Source organism: Pongo pygmaeus, chromosome 19 (genome assembly GCF_028885625.2).
Source record: "Pongo pygmaeus isolate AG05252 chromosome 19, NHGRI_mPonPyg2-v2.0_pri, whole genome shotgun sequence".
Classification (NCBI taxonomy): domain Eukaryota; kingdom Metazoa; phylum Chordata; class Mammalia; order Primates; family Hominidae; genus Pongo; species Pongo pygmaeus.
The window spans coordinates 11,803,859-11,823,630 of record NC_072392.2 but is presented as its reverse complement, the minus strand read 5'-3'; the positions used below and the strand labels follow the sequence as shown (position 1 = coordinate 11,823,630).

The 19,772-nt window shown below is 42.4% G+C and overlaps 1 protein-coding gene across 1 annotated transcript in view; it reads right to left on the bottom strand.

Moving 5' to 3' along the window:
• The window catches only part of DNAH9 (dynein axonemal heavy chain 9), a 379,881-nt gene that overhangs the window by 123,110 nt on the left and 236,999 nt on the right, over window positions 1-19,772 (bottom strand). The window contains exons 48-49 of the mRNA XM_054456248.2: window positions 19,456-19,689; window positions 7,670-7,930 (exon numbers count right to left, since the gene is read on the bottom strand). Coding sequence (XP_054312223.2) covers window positions 7,670-7,930; window positions 19,456-19,689 — 495 coding nt within the window. The remainder of the gene's footprint in view (window positions 1-7,669; window positions 7,931-19,455; window positions 19,690-19,772) is intronic.

The following is a 19,772-nucleotide window of genomic DNA, read 5'->3' as shown; positions in this document are numbered from 1 at the left end:
GCTGCACTGTCGGCTTCCCTACTTTTGAGGTTTTGGGACCCGGACTGGCTTCCTTGATCCTCAGCTTGCAGATAGCCTATTGTGGAGCTTCACTTTGCAATGGTAGGAGTCAATACTCCTTAATAAACTCCACTTCATATATACATCTATCCTATTAGTTCTGTCCCTCTAGAGAACCTGACTAACACAGTGACTACAAAGCTTTTCTTTTTAATGTATGCTTGGGTATGCATACATAAATAGCATTATATACTAAATTAACTTTACCAGTTGGTGGCATATTGTTTGAATAAATTGCTAAAGTCAACTTACTTGTATTTCATGTTGATATCTTATACTACCATTAATAAGTTAGATCAATCTGAGGTTTTATTTTCTTGTGCTATATCTATCACTTCTAGTATTAAGCTTATAATGAAGACCCTTGACTTCTCCTAGAATTCCCCAAATTATTTGATTATAAAATCTTTTTTATTACTTGTTAATATTAAGTTAGAGGACAAATAACAGACTGGGAACAATATTACAACATACATATACCAAGGGACACATAGCAAAAGTTTATAATGAGAAACTGTATAAAAAGAAAGAAAGGAAGGAAATAAAAAGAAGGAAAACTACCTTGTGAGAAAATGGGCATACGATAGGGTCTGAATAGGTAATGAACAGAAAAAGAAATCTAAAGATTTGAAAAGATGCCCATGTGAAAGGAAAATAAATCTCAGGACCCCAAACTCACTAAGCCAAAGGGAAAAGTCAAGCTGTGAACTGGGTCACGCAAACCTGCCTCTCATTTGGTTCCTAAATAAAATAGCTACAAAGATAAAAAAGCTACATACTTCCCTCACAATTTGCCCACAAGGAAATTCCGTGTGGGCCCCAAGATCTTTATCCTAAAACAGTTCTGTTGAATTTCACCCTGACAATGTAAATTGACAGCTTATCTTCACAGGTATGGGACAAAGGACAGAACTCAAAATCATCCTTCTGTTTTCCTGAGACAAATACGTGTCTGATTGCTTCCTCTGCTCTATGTTTATGTTATCTTACGTAAAAATGCAGATTCACTGAGCAAGACGGACGCATAAGTGACTGTTCCCCTACCCTCCTCTCACATGTGAACGGCTGAACAAAGACTGAAAAGGATGCAACCATTTGCCTCTTAACTTACCCACACCCTTTAAAAAATGTTTTTTCTCTTTCCTGAAAACCTGCTCCTTTCCTTTTAAACACTGAGGTTCCCAGAGCCTCTTTGGAAAAAGCATGGACCACATTTTTCTCGTGGCTCTGTGTTCTTTCCTGGGTATATCCTTAACCTTGGCAAATAAACCTCCTAAAATGATTGAGACTTGCCTTGATCATTTTCTTTGATCAACACCCAATCTCATTAGAATGAAACCACTTAAAATAAAAGTGAGAATTTAAAAAGTCATTTCATTGAGTAAAACTGAAGTGACTAAAAATATCTAAGGTTGGCCAGGATGTGGGAGGAGCAGTGTTCAGAACTGTAAGAACAGCTATTTTGGATAGAAATTTGGCAGAATGTATTTTTCAAAAAGAGCATATTATTTTAAGAGGTTTCTACTGTTTCCATAACAAGTTACAACAAACTTCCTGACTCAAAACAACATGGAGGTCACAAGTCCTAAAATCAAGGGGTTGGGAGGGCTGATTCCTTCTGGAAGCCTTCATGGAGAATCTGTTGCACACCCTTTTCAGCTTCCAGAGGTTGTCCGATTCCTTGGCTTGTGGCCCCATATCACACAGTATTTTCTTCCCTCTCCCTCTGTCATCACGTCACTTCCTTCTTCTGACCTTTTTTCTCTCTCTTCTATGGACCCTTGTGATTACTTAGGGCCCACCTGGATAATCCCAGATAATCCCCCTGTCTCAAGATCCTTGACTTAATGATATCTGCAAAGTCACTTTTGTTACATGAGGCAACATTCACATGCTTCAGAGATTAAGATGTGGAACTCTGGGGAAGAGGCATTATTTAGCCTACGATGTTGTTCTGTCAAGCAATTGTACTTCTTGTTTGCCCAGAGAAATTCTTACACACAAACAATAAAGATATATGTACAAGGAAAATTGTATTGGAAAAAATAAACTAAATGCTCAAAAATAGATAAATAATGAAATAGAATGCAGTACTATTAGAAGACAGAGTACTATGAAGCATTAAATAAATGAGGTTTCAATACATGTACTGGCATGAAATAAAATAATCTTGTATCAAGAGGGAAAGTGAGATTCCACATGTGAGTGAGACCATACAGTGTATTTCTGTTTATGTCTGACTCATTTCACTTAACATAATGTCTTCTAGGCTCATTAGTGTTGTTGCAAATGCAGGATGTCTTTCTTGTATAATGTCGATGGACATTTATATTTTTTCCATATTTTGGCTTTTGGGAATGAGGCTGCAATGAATAAAGGAGTGCAGATATCTCCATGAGGTGTTGATTTCATTTCCCTTGGGTATATACCCAAAAGAGGGATTGCTGGGTCATATGCTGTTTCTATTTTTAATGTTTTGAGAAGCCTTTGTATACTGTTTTCCATAGCAGCTGTACCAATCTGCATCCTCACCAACAGTGCACAAGCATTCCCATTTCTTCACACTTTCACCAACACATATTATTGTATATGGGAAATTTGCTAAGAAAGCAGATTTTAGGTGCTCTCACCGTACATACATAAACATAACTATGTGAGGTGGTGAATATGTTAATTTGCTTGACTGTTGCAATCACTTTACTATGTATATGCATATCAAAAGCATCATACCTTAAATACATACAGTAAAACAGAAGGGAAAGTAATTTGGTAATTTCCATTTGTATTTAAGATTTGTTTTATGTGTGCATTAATACAAATATAAATGTGTAGAAAAACTGCTGAAATAGACACACTCCAAATTATTATAGGAGCCATCACTAGGAGAGGTCAGGGGCTGAAGTGGAAAGTAAGGGTGACTTTATGTTGACCCTAGATATTCTATACCGTTTGAGTTCTTTTCTTTTCTTTTCTTTTCTTTTTTTTTTTTGAGATGGAGTCTCGCTCTGTCGCCCAGGCTGGAGTGCAGTGGCGCGATCTCGGCTCACTGCAAGCTCCACCTCCTGGGTTCACGCCATTCCCCTGCCTCAGCCTCCTGAGTAGCTGGGACTACAGGCACCCACCACCACACCCGGCTAATTTTTTGTATTTTTAGTAGAGACGGGGTTTCACCGTGTTAGCCAGGACGGTCTCGATCTCCTGACCTCATGATTCACCAGCCTTGGCCTCCCAAAGTGCTGGGATTACAGGCATGAGCCACCGTGCCCGGCCCTTGAGTTATTTTCAACAACAAAAATGCTGTTACCTATTATTTGTATAAGAAGAAATAAGTTCACCGTAAAAAAATGCATGGGAATTAAATAGACCATTCCAAGTAACTTTGAGGGGGTGGGAGGGAGGCCATGACATTGCAAGATAAACCATTTCTAAATGAAGGCAGAAAAAGATATACTGGATTTATTTTAGTTCAGCTATAAAAACAAAACTGCCAAAATGGAGACTTAAAGTGTGCAGAGACTTACTACCCACCTCTGATTTATAGGTATTCTTTACGTATTAGCTAAAGATTTATTGTTAACTTTGAAAATAATGAGAAAACAGAGAAATGGCCCTTAAATACCAGAGTCCTGTGAGTGCAGAAGGATTTAAGGATAGTCGAGGAGTCCTTGGGTTCGTGGAGCAATATTCGTCCTTACTACAGGTGGTGTACATGGACCATTCCATTTCATAAAAACGTGCTGTTGCAACCCAGTAATGCATTGCCACCTGTATATTGTGAACTGGTCTACTGTTAAACTTCTTGGTGATGGATGGACTGTTAGTTGTCTTGTTCAACTCACCTTTAGAGTCTCCCCTGCCACATCACCTTCTAAGGCACCTACTTCTGTACCCACAGCTCAGATATACTCACCCTTCATTCATCTGGGTCTTCGCAGAGGTTGTTCCTTCCTGGGATGATCTTTTCTACCACCTTCTCCATCTAGTAAAATACTTATCTTTACACTATCTGCTTCATGGGGTTTCTCTTCCCTATTTCCTACCTGGCCAGGCAGTTGGCTATGCCTTCTTCTGTGATCTCAAGTCACTGAAATTTTTAAATTTTTATTTCTGCTAAAGTAACACATGCACATAGTTTACAAGCTGTAATACCGCTACAAGGTTGGGAACAAAACACATGCCCATTTCATGCCAGTTCTGTCTCTCCAGAAGTCACCACTTTCAATTTCTTCCACCATTACTTCAAGATTTTACTCTTTATTGATAAAGAACATGCTTATGCTGCTACTTTTTCATTTAAGACATTATCAAGTGACTTCCTACTATAGAATGTGAATATTTAGTTACCATTACTGACTTCCTTTCCCTCTCCCCACTATGGTTATATCAAACTTTTAGTTAAATTAACATTCAGTATGCACATGAATATGACTATAACTATTGTTCACTTTGGATTAATTTTCTTTCTTGTATATCTTAATTTTTTTCTGAAATTAATGAATGCCTTTATTATTTGCTTCCTGATGAGGTGACTTTTGGGCAAACACCTGAAAGAAGAGCGGGGAACCATGGAGATACTTGGAAGATGAACCTTCCGTGAAGAGGCAAGCACTAGTTCAAAGGTCCCGGGGTGGGACTGTGCTTGGAGCGTTTGAGACCCAGCAGGAAGGTTGGCATGGGTGGAGTAGAACGGCAAAAGGAAGAGTAGTAACTGATGCAGAAGAAGTGGCACAGGCAAAATAATGGAGGGCCTTTTAGACCATGGTGACATCTTTGGGTTTTATTCTGAATGTGATGGGAAACCATGGAAGATTCTGAACACAGAGATGACATGGTCAAACACCTGTCTGAGATTATTCAGACTGCTGTAATGGGCAAAGACAGTGTTGGATTATGGGTAGGAGCAGACAGAGCAACTTAGGGGCTATTGCCATAGTCCAAGGCAGAGATGATGGTGGCTTGGACCTGAGTGGTAGCAGTAGGGAGGATCCAAAGTATTTGAATTTTGGATATATTTTGAAAGTGGTTTGTTAATAGATTGGATGGGAGCGTAAAGTGACACAAAGAAGCTGTTAATTCCTGTTTTCCCCTCTCTAATACTAGGGAAAAGAAACTGAGGAATCAAGGACTTCAGTGACTTGTACCAAGCTATACACTAGTTCGAGGACAGCATCTATCATATTACCTGGCACATAGTAGGTACTCATTAAAAATGAATTTTACTTCTGTTGTGTAGACTTCAAATCCAGCGTGGTTTTCCGTATCCTATTCCATCACTTCTCAAGTTAAATACCTATTATTTATTTCAATCTATCAATTAATCAAATTAACCAACAGTATTTATAAATGTTCATTTTGTTTGCAGTTTTGTGGAAACAGAAGTGATAATTCTGGTTATGACAACATCACCACCACCACTACCAACAACAACAAATATTTACTGTGTAGCTATCATCTATTAGCTACTTTTCATACACTAATCTCGTTTAATCCTTGTAACAACATAATGGGAATGGTATTATCATTGCTTCCATTTCACAGATGAGAAAACGCAAGCTCAGAGAAGATAAAATTATTCCCAGAGCCACGAAGTTACTAAGTAGTGCAACCAGTATTTGAACTATAGTCGTCTTAGGAAATATAAAACCTGTGTCAAAAGAACTTATGAAAGACGTTTTCTTCTTGGCAAGGAATGATCAGTGAACAAGACATGAAGGTGTGTAAATAAAGTGGTTCTATCTTTTGTGTTCTGGAGATCAGAAACAGAAGGCATGGATCTGGAATGTAAGGTTGATTTTGAAATTTGGGTAAGATTTAGACGGAATGAAAGGAGAGGGACCCTAAAAGAGGAAGGGGGTGGGTACAGTCTAATTAAAGGCCTACAGGTGAGCAGAGTGTTGCTGTGAGGGGCCAGAGAGAAGCCTGTTTGGCTGTAGGAAAGCTTCAGGCTCAGAAACAGTGGCACAGCCGGGTCACACCTCTGATCCTGGCCTACCCAATGATATAACAAATTCCTAATGGAGAAATCTTGTGTTTTTCTTTGCAGTAGAGGCTCATTTAAGAACTTTACTGGCCTTGGACACCCTTACTTTTAGGGTTTCCTTATGCCGCATCATAAAAAATACAAAAATGCACTCATGTCTCACATTAAATATAATTTTATTATAACCATATATAATAGGATTTTACAATGTGCCTGCCTAGTTGAGGCCCTGGCAATACATGCTACATTCCAATGTGAGGTATGAGGTGACTATGCAGAATTCAAGAAGGTTTCAGAAGATTAGCTTTTTCGACTTTTCAACCCTTTACTCTAATTGAGGATATAAGAAAGTCAGGAAGTTAGAGATTAAGAGGAAACTTCCATAAGGATTACTGGTGCATCCCATTCACTGTGCCTTCAAGGGAGGATGTGGGGCAGCTACCCCTTTTCACATGAAATATGGAAGGAGGGACGTCAAAAAGACTACTCAGTGAGCTTAACATGTTTCTCCTGCAGTTTGACTGGCACAGGGGACTGGGGTCTAACTTACATCCCAGAAATCTAGAGTGCATACACTACTCGGGCTAGCTCCGAGACATGTGGGCAGAGTATTCAGCATGGGGGGCCTCTTAGAGCTTGTTCAGGGAAAGGTGGTGTGGAAATCTCCAGTGGACCAGATGTGAGCCATTTGCATGGCTCAGCCACCATAGGTTGTTTTAGAACTTGCCCAGGTGTTTCATTTGAAGGACGAAAGGGAATTGCCAGACTCTCGGGAGAAGGCAGAGAAAGCAATCTGTAGGGGTGAGGTCCCCAGTGACCGGCAGAAGCTCTCCAAAAAACATATGTGAGCATCTCAACAGAAAAGGGGGCAGCTTTCCGTCCATCTCTGGTGCCAACTCATAATGACTTGAGTCTGACTGCCCCTCTTTTCCTTCCACCTTTGCCTCTCAACCATGGTTATCCAAGTGGGAAAAAAAGTTAATTGTGAAAAATGAGAAAAGAAAAGAGTGGCTAAGCCTTGTGCCCTCCTCACCTTCCTTCCAGAGTAAATTTATGAGTTTAATTTAGTTGACATACAGTTATGTGGTTGCCACTTAATTACTTACCAATTTTGATTTTATAGATTAAAAAGTATATTTTGAGGCTAACATAATATTTTATTCTCTTTTCTTAAACATTTAACATAAAAACCTTAAAGGGTTCGTGTGTCCCACAGAACCTAAAGGGCAAAATGGTCCTGGGTTACTGGAGCAGGAAGATCCCTGGGATTGGATTTTGAAGATGTAAATTCAAGTCTCTGCTCTAATATTTAAGTTTATGGCTCTGGCCTAGTCTGTCCTCCTCCCTGGGCCTTGGTTTTCTCATACATGAAGTGAGGAGTTTGGATCAGCTGACTTTTCACGTTCTGGCTGGTTCTAAGATTCCCATCTCTGGGATTTCATTGGTAGCTCATAGAACTGAACAGACAGTCCTAAGAAATGTTTGCTTGCTTAAAGAGTAAATCAGTGACAGCTGGAGCCCACCCTAAACCCTCCCAACATTGTCCTTGCATCAGTCGGGAATGCCAAGGTGGTCTCTGGGTCTACCAGCCCCTGAGGGATGAGCAGGTATGGCAGACAGTCCTCCTACCTTGTTGAGGGTGTTGAGAGCTGCCTGTGCTGCCGTGAGTGCTGGCTCAGCCTTTGCCAGGTCCTCCTCACAGTCCTTCTGCTTCTGTTTCACCTCTAGCATGATGAGGGCCACCTTCTGCTCCTCCTCATCTGCCATGGCTTTCTCTCTGCTCACTTTGTGAGTCTCCACACCCACCACCTGAATCAGTTTGTCTGCATCTTCATTTTTCTGTTTCAGCTCTACTTCCTGGGTGGCCAGCTTTGCTTTCAGATCATCCACCTGCATTGGAGAAGCACGGGACTTATCAGGAGTCATGACTGGAGGGACTGTGGGCACTGGACTAGTCACTGGCCTGTTGGGCATGACCTGAGGACCCAACTCTGCGGAGCAGAATAGATGACAGCTCCTGATACAAAGGTACAAAGCTATGCTCTCAGATGGGACCAGGCTCCCCGACCTGGGTTTCTTTCCCAGGAACTCTGGATGTCCTCTCTCCACCATAGTAAATGTGCTTGAATATTCTAAATTACATGTGCCCTGACCTTTCTTTTTTACTTCTTTTTTTTTTTTTTGAGACAGAGTCTCACTCTGTCACCCAGGCTGGAATGCAGTGGCGTGATCTCGGCTCACTGCAACTTCCGCCTCCTGGGTTAAAGAGATTCTCCTGTCTCAGCCTCCCAGGTAGCTGGAACTACAGGCATGTGCCACCAAGCCCAGCTAATGTTTGTATTTTTAGTAGAGATGTGGTTTCACCATGTTGGTCAGGCTGGTCTTGAATTCCTGATCTCAGGTGATCTGTCAGCCTCAGCCTCCCAAAGTGTTGAAATTACAGGCGTGAGCCACCGCACCCGGCCCTGACCTTTCTCCTTGAAGCCAAAATAGCTTAGGCTGCTTCTCACTGACATTGGTAGCTATTGCTTATAAAGCTTCACGCACTTAACATAATACTTTTCATATAGTAGCCCCTTAATAAAGATCAGTCATAATTTAATTAAAAGTGGCCAGTGTGGAGTGTGCCAAAGATTTAACAAGATACAAAAAGGGAATGTCTATTGTGAATCCTGAAAGACTGACTGTCCAAGTGGACAATGATAGAACATATATAAAAACTGACCTCTGATCCACAATCTGAAGCAACCTGCTCAGGAACCAACCCCTTTTCTACAATAACCAGCCCGGGAAGCCAGCTTGCTAAGTCAGACTTGTAGGAAGTTGGACTTCTATCTCTAGTAATATTCCAGGAAGACAAACAAAAACCCCTATAGCAATTGGCTCCAAATGGCCAGGACCTGATTAACAATAAACAACTTCCTTAATTTTTATCCCTGCTTCCAACTGTGGACCAACCAGAGAAAGCCAAACATGCTCCCCTAACCAATCACATAGAACATCGGACTTCTAGTGAGCCCACCTACCGCAGGGTACACTGGAAGCCTTCCCTCTTTTTACTATAAAGTTTTTTCACTTTTCTGCCTGCCTTTGAGTGGCTAAGCACAAGTGATGGTGGCTGACTTTCTTGCTAGAGCAAGCTCTGAATAAATAACCTTTGATTGTTCTCAGGTGATTGGTCTTCATTTATTTACACAATCCTTACTAGAAATAGATGGCCAGATTAAAGTGGAACAGTAAGAATCCCAGTGGCCCAGGCCAGCTGAGTTTCCCATGCAGCCCAGCCTCTGAAGTCATATGTCACCTGGAGGCAGTAATAAAGTGATGGGAATATCAGCACCTGAGAAAACTTCTATTCCGCTCATGAGCTGGGAGAGAAGGATGTTTTCTATCTACTTTCAGATCAGCAGAGTGATGTGATCCCTGGACCAGCAGCATCAGCATCACCTAGACACTTGTTAGAAACGCAAACTCTCAAGTCCTAATCCAGATGTACTGAATCAGAAATTCTGGGGGTGGCAATCTGTTTTAGTGGTGACTCTGATGCCCATCTAAGTTTGAGAGTCACTGGCCTAGTGTAACGGCCTTTTCAGATGCAAAGGAAAGACACAGACCTATTTATTTCTAGAAAGTAAAGAAGCTATTTGTATTTGCAATACGGCCCATAACCTTTACATTCCAGAATGGCCTCTTGCCTCTCATTTTTCTGCAGTCTATTTCACACAACAACCAAAGGTTACTTCAGAGCTCCTGGAACACGTCAAACAGATTCCAATGCTTTATGATGCAAAATGCACAAAGGGAAAAATAAAACTGAGGCTTAGACACTGCTGCTAATTCCCTTTTCATGGCAGATCAAAAGAAAAGAAAAGGAAAGGGAAAAAAGAGAATGCTCTTTAATTTTGTGTATTCATTGAAACAGGAGACTTTGTGTTAACCTCAAACGGAGGCCTGCTCCCTAGAACTTGTCTTATATTCACAAGTTGGAAGGTTAATCCGTTTCCATCTCCTGTTGTTCAGCTGCAGAGAGTTATTTCTACAGGGACAAAGATGCAATTGTAAATCAAAATGATTGAGCGGCATAATCACTCCAGTCAGCAAACACACCAGTAACTTTTTGTTCCTTTTTAAATCTTGGGAGATTTGAGAAAATTGAAGTGGCTTTTTTTTTGGTTGTTGTTTTGTTGATTGCAGATATGGCTTATGACCTCAGGCCCAAGGTAAATAACCACGAGCACTGTGAATAGGAGCTTCACAGCTCTTAAACCATGACATGGAGTGACAGGAGAGTCCCATCAGTCAGAATTAGGGCTCCCCCAACCAAGCTTCAGAGGGGGCATAACTCAGGTCCATTTTATGGCTTTTCTGCAATAGAACGGGAAGTTGAAATGGTTACTTTACATCTTTCTCTTCTCCCTTATTTAAAACATCCCAGCTACACTTTGGAGGTCTCCTTATTTAGACACACCCACACTTGGATGGGAAGGTTGAGAGGGAGCATGCCATAAACACAGAAGAGACCCTTTTCCTCAGCCCTGCTGGTCCCCTGAATCAGGACCATGGTAGTAAATGGTGCTGACTGAGTGGGGTGACAATACAGTGGTGGTGGGTGATGGGGACCATGGTGGTAAATGGTGCTGACTGAGTGGGGTGACAATGCAGTGGTGGTGGGTGACCCTCCCTTCTTTAAGAACCAGGCACATGATGCTAAAGAGAGCAGTCATGATGTTTCTGCAGTGCTCCAGTCAGCTTGGGCATAAAACTGAGAAGGAATTGGAAGAACTGAAAAGGAATGTTTTCCCCACATTGCCTGTGGGGGAGAACTTTCTTTCTTCAGGAAGCTCTAGGATTTGGGGAAAGATGGGATAGCATCACTGGTTGCCAGAGAAGGAGAAGAAGCCCAGGGCAACCAGCAGCAATAAATACTCCACTGAGGGCTGGAGGCTATTATAGTTTGGATATTTGACCCTCCAAACCTCATGTTGAAAATTGATCCCCTATGTTGGAGGTGGGGACAAGTGGAAGATATTTGTGTCACGGGGGCGGGTCCATCATGAAGAGATAAATGCCCTTCCTGTGGGGGTGGGTGAGTGAGTTCTCACTTTATTAGTTCCCTTGAGAGCTGGTTATTTTTTAAAAGCCTGGCATCTCCCTCCTCTCTCTCTCTTGCCTCCTCTCTTGCCATGTGATATGTGCACACATCAGCTCCACTTTCCCTTCCACCATGAAAAGAAGCAGCTTGAGGCCTTCATCAGATGCAGACATTGGTGCCGTGCTTTGTGTATGCCTGAACTGTGAGCCAAATAAACCTCTTTTCTTTATAAATTGCCCAGCCTTAGGTATTCCTTTATAGCAACATAAACTGGACTAAAACAGAAGCTTAGAGATATTTTCCTGCTTACTCTGTGTCCATATAGTCATCCAACTCTTTCTGATATGAATTTGAATTTCAAGGAAGCTTTCCTTTTAGATACAGATGTCTCCTGCCTATGCCTGTAATGTTTGCCTGCCTAATAAATGTTCACCTTTATTCTGGTAACTTAGTTTCAGTTTCCTTTGGAGAACTCTCCCTTCCAAATCCTTATAGTTTCAGTGGGGTTTATTCCAGCTGTCATTTGATCCTGCCTTGGCCAACGAGAGTATCCAAGTCACAGAGATTCTTCAGCTATGGGAATACCAAGATGTACAGAATATCATGCAAGTCTCTAGCTCCAGCCCTGTTCAAATTAAGCCCTATCTTTGACTTTTCAGTTATACGAACGAATTCATTTATTTTATTTTGTTGTTTTGCCTAAACCAACTTCAGTTGGATTTTCACTGGTTGCCATCAAAAACGTCTTGATAATGACATCATGTAATCTCAAGATTTTCTCTTTCCTCTCTCTATTTCCCTCCCGTCCCTTCCCATCTTCCCTTCCTTTCATTTTTAGTTTTTTCTCACGAAATGAATTTGAGTTAGAATTTTTCAGTTACAACAAAAAGAATCCTAGTACATCATCATGAATTATGAAACTGTCAACTTCAGGTAAGTTTGATGACCTGAGACTATTTGAAAACCCCAAGATAAACTGAATTTAAGTTTCCAGATTGACAGATGTGTGGATTAAGTCCTATATGCAGGCAATTGGCAATGGCCTTGAGGTCTTTTATAAACATTTTTTCAATCCAACAACCTCACGACTACACCTGAGTTAAATGTAGGTGCTGGGAGGACAGTGGCATGTGAGCAGTGCCAACGAGGGACAAGTGAAATCTAACTCAGGAAAGGAGGACCTGGCTATGCCAAGAGAGAGGGTGCAATGACACCAGCTGTGAGACTTCAGCTGACATTGACGCAGAAACAGAAGATGCCACCTAAAGATCCAGTAGGACCAACACTGGCCACCAGAGCCAGTGAGAACTGGAGGAGTCCACCAGGATGTTTTGTCAGCTGTCTTTGGAAACCCAAGCCCACCACAGAGAGGAGAAGGAGGAAAAGTCCCTCCAGAGGGAAAGAGGCCTGTGGGAGAGTTTTAACTCTGAACTGACTACCCTCCAAAGACTAAGTTTTTAACTTGCTGTGACTATGTCACAATGCAATGCAAGATTAATATTAAGAGCTTTCTACTCTTAAATGAATAAGATGGATCCAGAGCCATGTTGAATTCAGCTATAGAAAAATAAAGTTACATTTATGATCAGCTCTAAGGAGGAAATTATAAGTCTAAAGTTTATGAACTTTGACCAGGTGTGGTGGCTCATGCCTGTAATCCCAGCACTTTGGAAGGCCCAGGCGGGAGGATCTCCTGAGGCCAAGAGTTTGAGACCAGCCTGGCCGGCATGGCGAGACCCCATCTCCACTAAAAATACAAAAATTAGCTGGGTGTGGTGGCACGTGCCTATAGTTCCAGCTACTTCAGAGGCTGAGGCATGAGAATCGTTTGAACCTGGGAGGCAGAGGTTGCGGTGAGACAGATCAGGCCACTGCACTCCAGCCTGGGTGACAGAGTGAGACTCAGTCTCAAAAATAAATAAATAAATAAATAAGCAAATAAGTACGTAAATAAATAAGTTTGTGAACTTTACAATATAATTGTTAATTTTCGTCATTATTACAATTATCATTACTACTTCTAACACAATTATCATTGCTAAATAGATTTGTCTTTTATCTGAGCTAAGGCTGTAACATTCATTTAGCCTCCTCCCGCCAGATTACTAGCATCAAAACCTCTCATAATCAAGCAGTAGGATACCAATACAAAATAACTCAAGTCCTTAGCCTTATACCACTATTTTGATGGTATACTCCAGTATTTTTATACTAAAGGAACAACTGCAGATTAAGAGTTTATTACAGATTTAGGAAGCATTGATACCATTTTTACTAGAAGAATCATTATTATAACCATTACCAAGTGTTTATGGAATGAATACCATGTGCACAGTATTGCCGAGAATTATCCTCCACCCCCACTCTGAGCTCGCAGGTGATGTTAGGATTGTTCAGTGTTAATTTGCCTCTCCACCCTTCATCTATTCACCTATCCATTTATTCACCCATTTGTAGAGTGCTTGCCATGTGTCAGTTCCTGATGCTAAAAGAAAAATGAATCCTGGTCTCTGCCCTTGAAGGATTAATAGCAGTATAGCTTGATATATTCAGGAGAGGAGACATAATTCAAGGATGGCACCAGAGAGAAGGGAATGCATAACTGCTCGGAGTTTAGAAAGGGCTTCTGGGGCTTCTGTAGCAGTGGGGAACAAATTGTTCAGGTCTTGGAAGTGATGACAAGGTGCGGGTACATGTAAAGATACAGAGATGTGAACCAGTTGTAGAGTTTTGGGGGCACTGCAAGAGTCCTGTTGGACTCTAGGGTACAGTGTGGTAGAACTGAGGAAGAAAAGGATGCAGAAATATGCAAGGGTAGTGCTGGTCTAGTGTGCTACCAGCATACAGTCTGGGAAACAGAATGTTATTCATTCAGTAATTTATTCATTCAACAAATATTTAATGAGTGCCCACTCTGTTCGGGCACTATTTTTTTTTTTTTTTTGAGAGGGAGTTTCACTCTTATTGCCCAGGCTGGAGTGCAATGGTGCAATCTCAGCTCACTGCAACCTCCACCTCCCAGGTTCGAGCAATTCTCCTGCTTCAGCCTCCCGAGTAGCTGGGATTACAGGTGCATGCCACCATGTCTGGCTATTTTTTATATTTTTGTGGAGACAAAGTTTCACCATGTTGGCCAGGTTGGTCTTGAACTCCTGACCTCAGGTGATCCACCCACCTCGGACTCCCAAAGTGCTGGGATTACAGGTGTAAGCCACCGCACCCAGCCTCTGATTTATGTTCTAAATTGACCACTCTGGCTGCTCAGCTGAGAATAGACTACAGAGGGGCAAGGGTAGAAGCAAATAAACTAGTTAGAAGGGTCTTGTGGCTATGAAGGTAAAAGATATCCGTGACTCAGCAGTAGTGCTTTGAAAGGAGTGAGATGTGGTGGGATTCTGGGTGTATTTTGAAGTCAGAGCCAATAGTGATCTTCTCATGGTTTGGGTGTGGGTGTGAGAGTAAGAGGAGAGTAAAAAGAACCAAGGATGTGGATCACCTGAGATCAGGAGTTCAAGACCAACCTGACTAATATGATGAAACCCCATCTCTACTAAAAATACAAAAATTAGCCAGGTGTGGTAGCGCATGCCTGTAATCCCAGCTACTTGGGAGGCTGAGGCAGGAGAATCGCTTGAGCCTGGGAAGCGGAGGTTGCGGTGAGCCGAGATTGTGCCATTGCACACCAGCCTGGGTGAGAGAGTGAAGCTCCATCTCAAGAAAAAAAAAAAAAAAAAAAAGAAGAACCAAGGATGATCCCAAGGACTTTGGCCTGTGTGGGTAATATAGTTTGAATATACATCCCTGAGAAATTTCATGTCAAATTGTCAAATGTTGGAGGTGGGGCCTGGCGGGAGGTGACTGGAACATAGAAGTATATGTCTCATGAATGGTTTAGCACCATCCCCTTGGTACTGCACTTGTGAGAGTGAGTGAGTTCTTGTGAGATGTGGTCATTTAAAGGTGTGTGGCACCTCCTCCCCAACTCTTGGTCTTACTCTCATTCTCACCATGTGAGATGCTTGGTCCTCCTTCGGCTTCCCCTATCAGTAAAAGCTCCCTGAGGCTTTCCCAGAAGCCGTGCAGATGCCAGTGCAATGCTTCCTGTACAGCCAGCAGAACTGTGAGCCGATTAAACCTCTTTTCTTTATAAATTACCCAGCCTCGGGTATTTTATAGCAATGCAAGAATGGCCTCACATAGTGGGTGATGCAACAGGTAGTGGGTGATGCTGGATTGAGAGTTCAGTTTGTTGAAATCATCCAGGTAAGAAGTGTCTAAATCAAGATGTTAAAAGTAGGGACTTGGCTGGGCATGGTGGCTCACGCCTGTAATCCCAACACTTTGGGAGGCCGAGACGGGTGGATCACTTGAGGTTAAGAGATTGAGACCATTCTGGCCCCATCTCTACTAAAAATACAAAAATTAGCTGGGCATGGTGGCGGGTGCCTGTAGTCCCAGCTACTCAGGAGGCTGAGGCAGGAGAATCACTTGAACCCAGGAGGTGGAGGTTGCAGTGAGCCAAGATTGCGCCACTGTACTCCAGCCTGGGTGACACAGCCAAGACTCTGTCTCAAAAAAAAAAAAAAAAAAAAGAAAGAAAGTAGGGACTCAACAAGAGGACAGAATTGAGAGATATTTAGAAAACATACAGAACTGGCCGGGCGCGGTGGCTCACACTTGTAATCCCAGCACTTTGGGAGGCCGAGGCGGGCGGATCACGAGGTCAGGAGATCAAGACCATCTTGGCTAACACGGTGAAACCCCGTCTCCACTAAACATACAAAAAAAAATTAGCCGGGCATGGTGGCAGGCACCTGTAGTCCCAGCTACTTGGGAGGGAGGCAGGAGAATGGCGTGAACCCGGGAGGCGGCGCTTGCAGTGAGCCGAGATCACGCCACTGCACTCCAGCCTGTGTGACAGAGCGAGACTCCGCCTCAAAAAAAAAAACCAAAAAAAAAAAACAAGAAAAAAGACAAAGAAAACATACAGAACTTAGTAATTTTTAAATGTGGGAACTGAGGAAAAGGAAGAGTCTAAAATTACCCCCCCAGCTTCCGGCCTAGGGAATTGGATAGCAGAAGCATCATTCACTGAAGCAGAGAATATAACCTAAGAAGGTCATTGGTGGTGGTCTCCGATACTGAATCTGATGCCAATGAGGCAGGCAGTTAGCAGGGAATCGGCTTGATTACTTGCAGGTGACTAAAAGCAATGCAAACGAGGCCAAACAGGTTAGCACAAGGACCCACCCCCCAGTAGAAAGCAACTGTTACAACAGGCTTAACAATAAAGACAGATTGCACACATCCTTCTTTAGGCACAGATAAGAATGTAACAAAGAAGAAACCAGCTGAAACTGGTTAAATCCAAGATGGCCAAAAACCTGACCAGCTGTCAATCCTTGGATTCATTATGTCCCTATTACCATAAAATTTCCATGGAGAAACCCCCCACTCCCATCATGCACCTGACACCATGATAGTTCCAGATTAACCATATTTAGTCAAGAAAAGTCCTGATTCTGGGAATTGCCTGCCTATTTCCTAGAAAACCTCTTCCTTCATTATAGAATATTTTGTGCTTTCATTATGCTTTTCCATATAGTATGTGAGCTCTGACCACATTGGGCGTGGCTTGTTCTTTTTAGTATGCCTGCATTCCTCTCTTGAGTGTGTGCATAAAGCTTCCGTACTATCACTTTGGTCTTGCTTTCAAATTCTTTTGTGTGGCAAAGACAAGAACCTGTGCTGGCTCCTGGCAAGATCAGGACTTGGGAGGATTCTCCACTATGTGCAGCTAGAGCTGGAGTCACCTAATGGTATAGCCAGGCATCTCCTTGTTAAATAGAGATCACCTAAAACAGTAACACAGAAACTGTGCTTTCTACAGTCTCTGCTCAAAGACCCAGGCTCTGTACAAAATAGAATACTGGGTTCTGCTCCATGAGAGGATCAAAGTATTTTTCCTATCCCTTACTTCCTGGCAACCATTCTTCAAACAGATGGGCCAGCAATTCCCAGAGGATAAATAGATAGGAGGGAGAACAGGGCTGGCGGAGAATGTTGTGAGTGCATGGTAGGCGGTGAGGAGAGGAAGCACAATGGGGAGGTGGAAGATGTTTTTAAAAATCTGGTAGTACTGCATTCTGAGATTGTATTCTATGCTGTTTGCTACAGATTCAGAGATTGAAACAAACAGAAAGTGATCAGGAGAAAAGATGTTACCTTTCTACAGCAAAGGTAAACTCCTAGGACCTAGACTGGGATCTGTGTAGCTTACCCTGCCCTGAACGGGAATCCTAAGAAGGGGTTTTCATCATCATACAAAGGGAAAGACGGGTATCACAGATAATTTGCACATGCCATTTGTTGGCAAACATTGAGTTTGAACTGATCTCATGTTGCCTGAAGGTAAATAAAGAAAAAAAAAGGTCTATATAAAACTACAGAGCAAAGAATGGAATAGCATGGAAAAAGAAGAAGGAGGAGGAGGAGGAGGAGGAGGAGAAGACAGTACTGAAAATGATCCATTACGAGACCTAGAAAAAACATGGACGAACCTGTTTGGCATTATCAGTAGGACAGTTTATGTGAAACTGTAGCAGAAAAACAGGCCGAAATAAAATAGTAATAGGATGCATTGAAAAAAGAAAAGGACAAAATGTGAAAGGGTTGTTAGGAAATTAAAAATTCAATGGCATAATTAAAGTCTTCATTGCAAGCCTAAGAAGAAGAAGCAATATTACACACTATTAAATTAGTATTGGTGAGGGTAAACTTGAAAAGCTCTCCTACAACGTAGAGAAAAAAGCCAATGGGATGAAAGCAACACAGGAGAACATAATACATACGGGACACGGGGACCCCATCCAACTGACTATTGCTCCCAGAGGACAGACCAGATCTGATGAGTGAAACCATATCACAGAAGGACCACTTCCTGAGCAGAAGAAAGTCTATGTGTATAGATTGCGAGGGCTCACTGCATCCCACTAAATGAACTTAAATCCTTTAGGTACATTTAATACTTCTGAATCAAGAAACTGAAGAGGGGCAAAAGGACAAGTCAAAAGGAGAAAGTTCAATAGAACAATTCCAAAGGCAAAATGAAAGGCTCAGATAACTACAGGAACACGTGATGTCCAAATATTAGGTGGATCACGATTTTAGTTTAATTGTGAAAATTCATGAAATTTCATCACCTTAATGAGAGGCTGGCTCTGCTGCTGGAGAAGAGAAAATAGAAAGGGGGCAGTATTTGATGGGTATGAGCAGAGGCGAAGCAGCTGCAAGAGTTGGCCCCAACTCCCAAGGGAAGATGAGCAAATTGACTGAAATAAACCTGTTCCATTTGGAGGACTAAACAGAAAAACATAACAAGGACAGGATGACAGGGGCTTTCTTTCTTTTTTTCTTTCTTTTTTTTTTTTTTTGAGATGGAGTCTCACTCTGTCGCCCAGGCTGGAGGGCAGTGGTGCAATCTTGACTCACTGCAATCTCCGCCTCCTGGGTTCAAGTGATTTTCCTGCCTCAGCTTCCCAAGTGGCTGGGACTACAGGAGCCCTCCACCATGCCCAGCTAATTTTTGTATTTTTAGTAAAGATGGGGTTTCACCATGTTGGCCTGGATGGTCTCGATCTCCTGGCCTCGTGATCCGCCCGCCTCAGCTTCCCACAGTGCTGGGATTACAGGCGTGAGCCACCATGCCCGGCCGATAGGGGCCTTCTTTCCATGGCCAACTACTCAGATAGAGATAGATGACTACTTAGAGATGCATGAAATGAGACAGGAATTTTTGAAAAATTGAGGTTCCAATGGCTCTTTGACAAATAACAGAGTAAGACAAAACAAAGATAGTATAACCCTGCAGCCATTCCCCATTTCCTTTCACCATTCATTTCTTTTGGTTTTGAGGATGGAAGGGAAGTGAATTGGAGAGGAAAATGAAGAAATTGCCAAGAGGAAGAGGGAAGAGGTGCTTCAGGGGATTCCAGCATCAATGAGAGCGGATGGATCAGACCTGAGCGGGGGATATGCACTTCTGCTGGGGAACTCAGCCTGAACTTTTGGTCCTGTTTCTGATGGTAAGGATACTGTTACTATGGATAAGGATAAACTTGAAAAGCTCTCCTACAATGTAGAGAAAAAAGCCAAAGGGATGAAAGCAATACATGAGAACATAATAGATACTGATGACATGGGAGTCTCTGGAAAACCATAAATATTTTTCACATCTTGATTGTGATCCCTCCAGTTCACTGGAAAGGGCTGCTTCGGCTCCCTCCAAGTCCCCTGCAGGTGGAAGGAGTGGGACATTGCTCACCTGGGCAGAGGTGCTATGCAGCTTCAGCAGCCCATTCTCCAACCGCTCTGTCTTGCACTTGAGCTCTTTTCTGTGCCTGTGCAACAAGCTCTGGTAAAGTCTGATGAACTCCAGAAAGGACTTGGGAGTTGTATAGTTGTAGCGCTGTTCATTGCTCAGATAAGACTGAGATGTTTGGTTGACACTTGTGTGGACAAAGGCCATGAATTTGCTAATCGACTGCTTTACTGTGGGCTAAAACCAAAGAGCAAGAAATGAAAAGATTATCTCGTGTTGAAGATTGGAGGCAACTGCTCACCCCTCACCCGACCCATTCA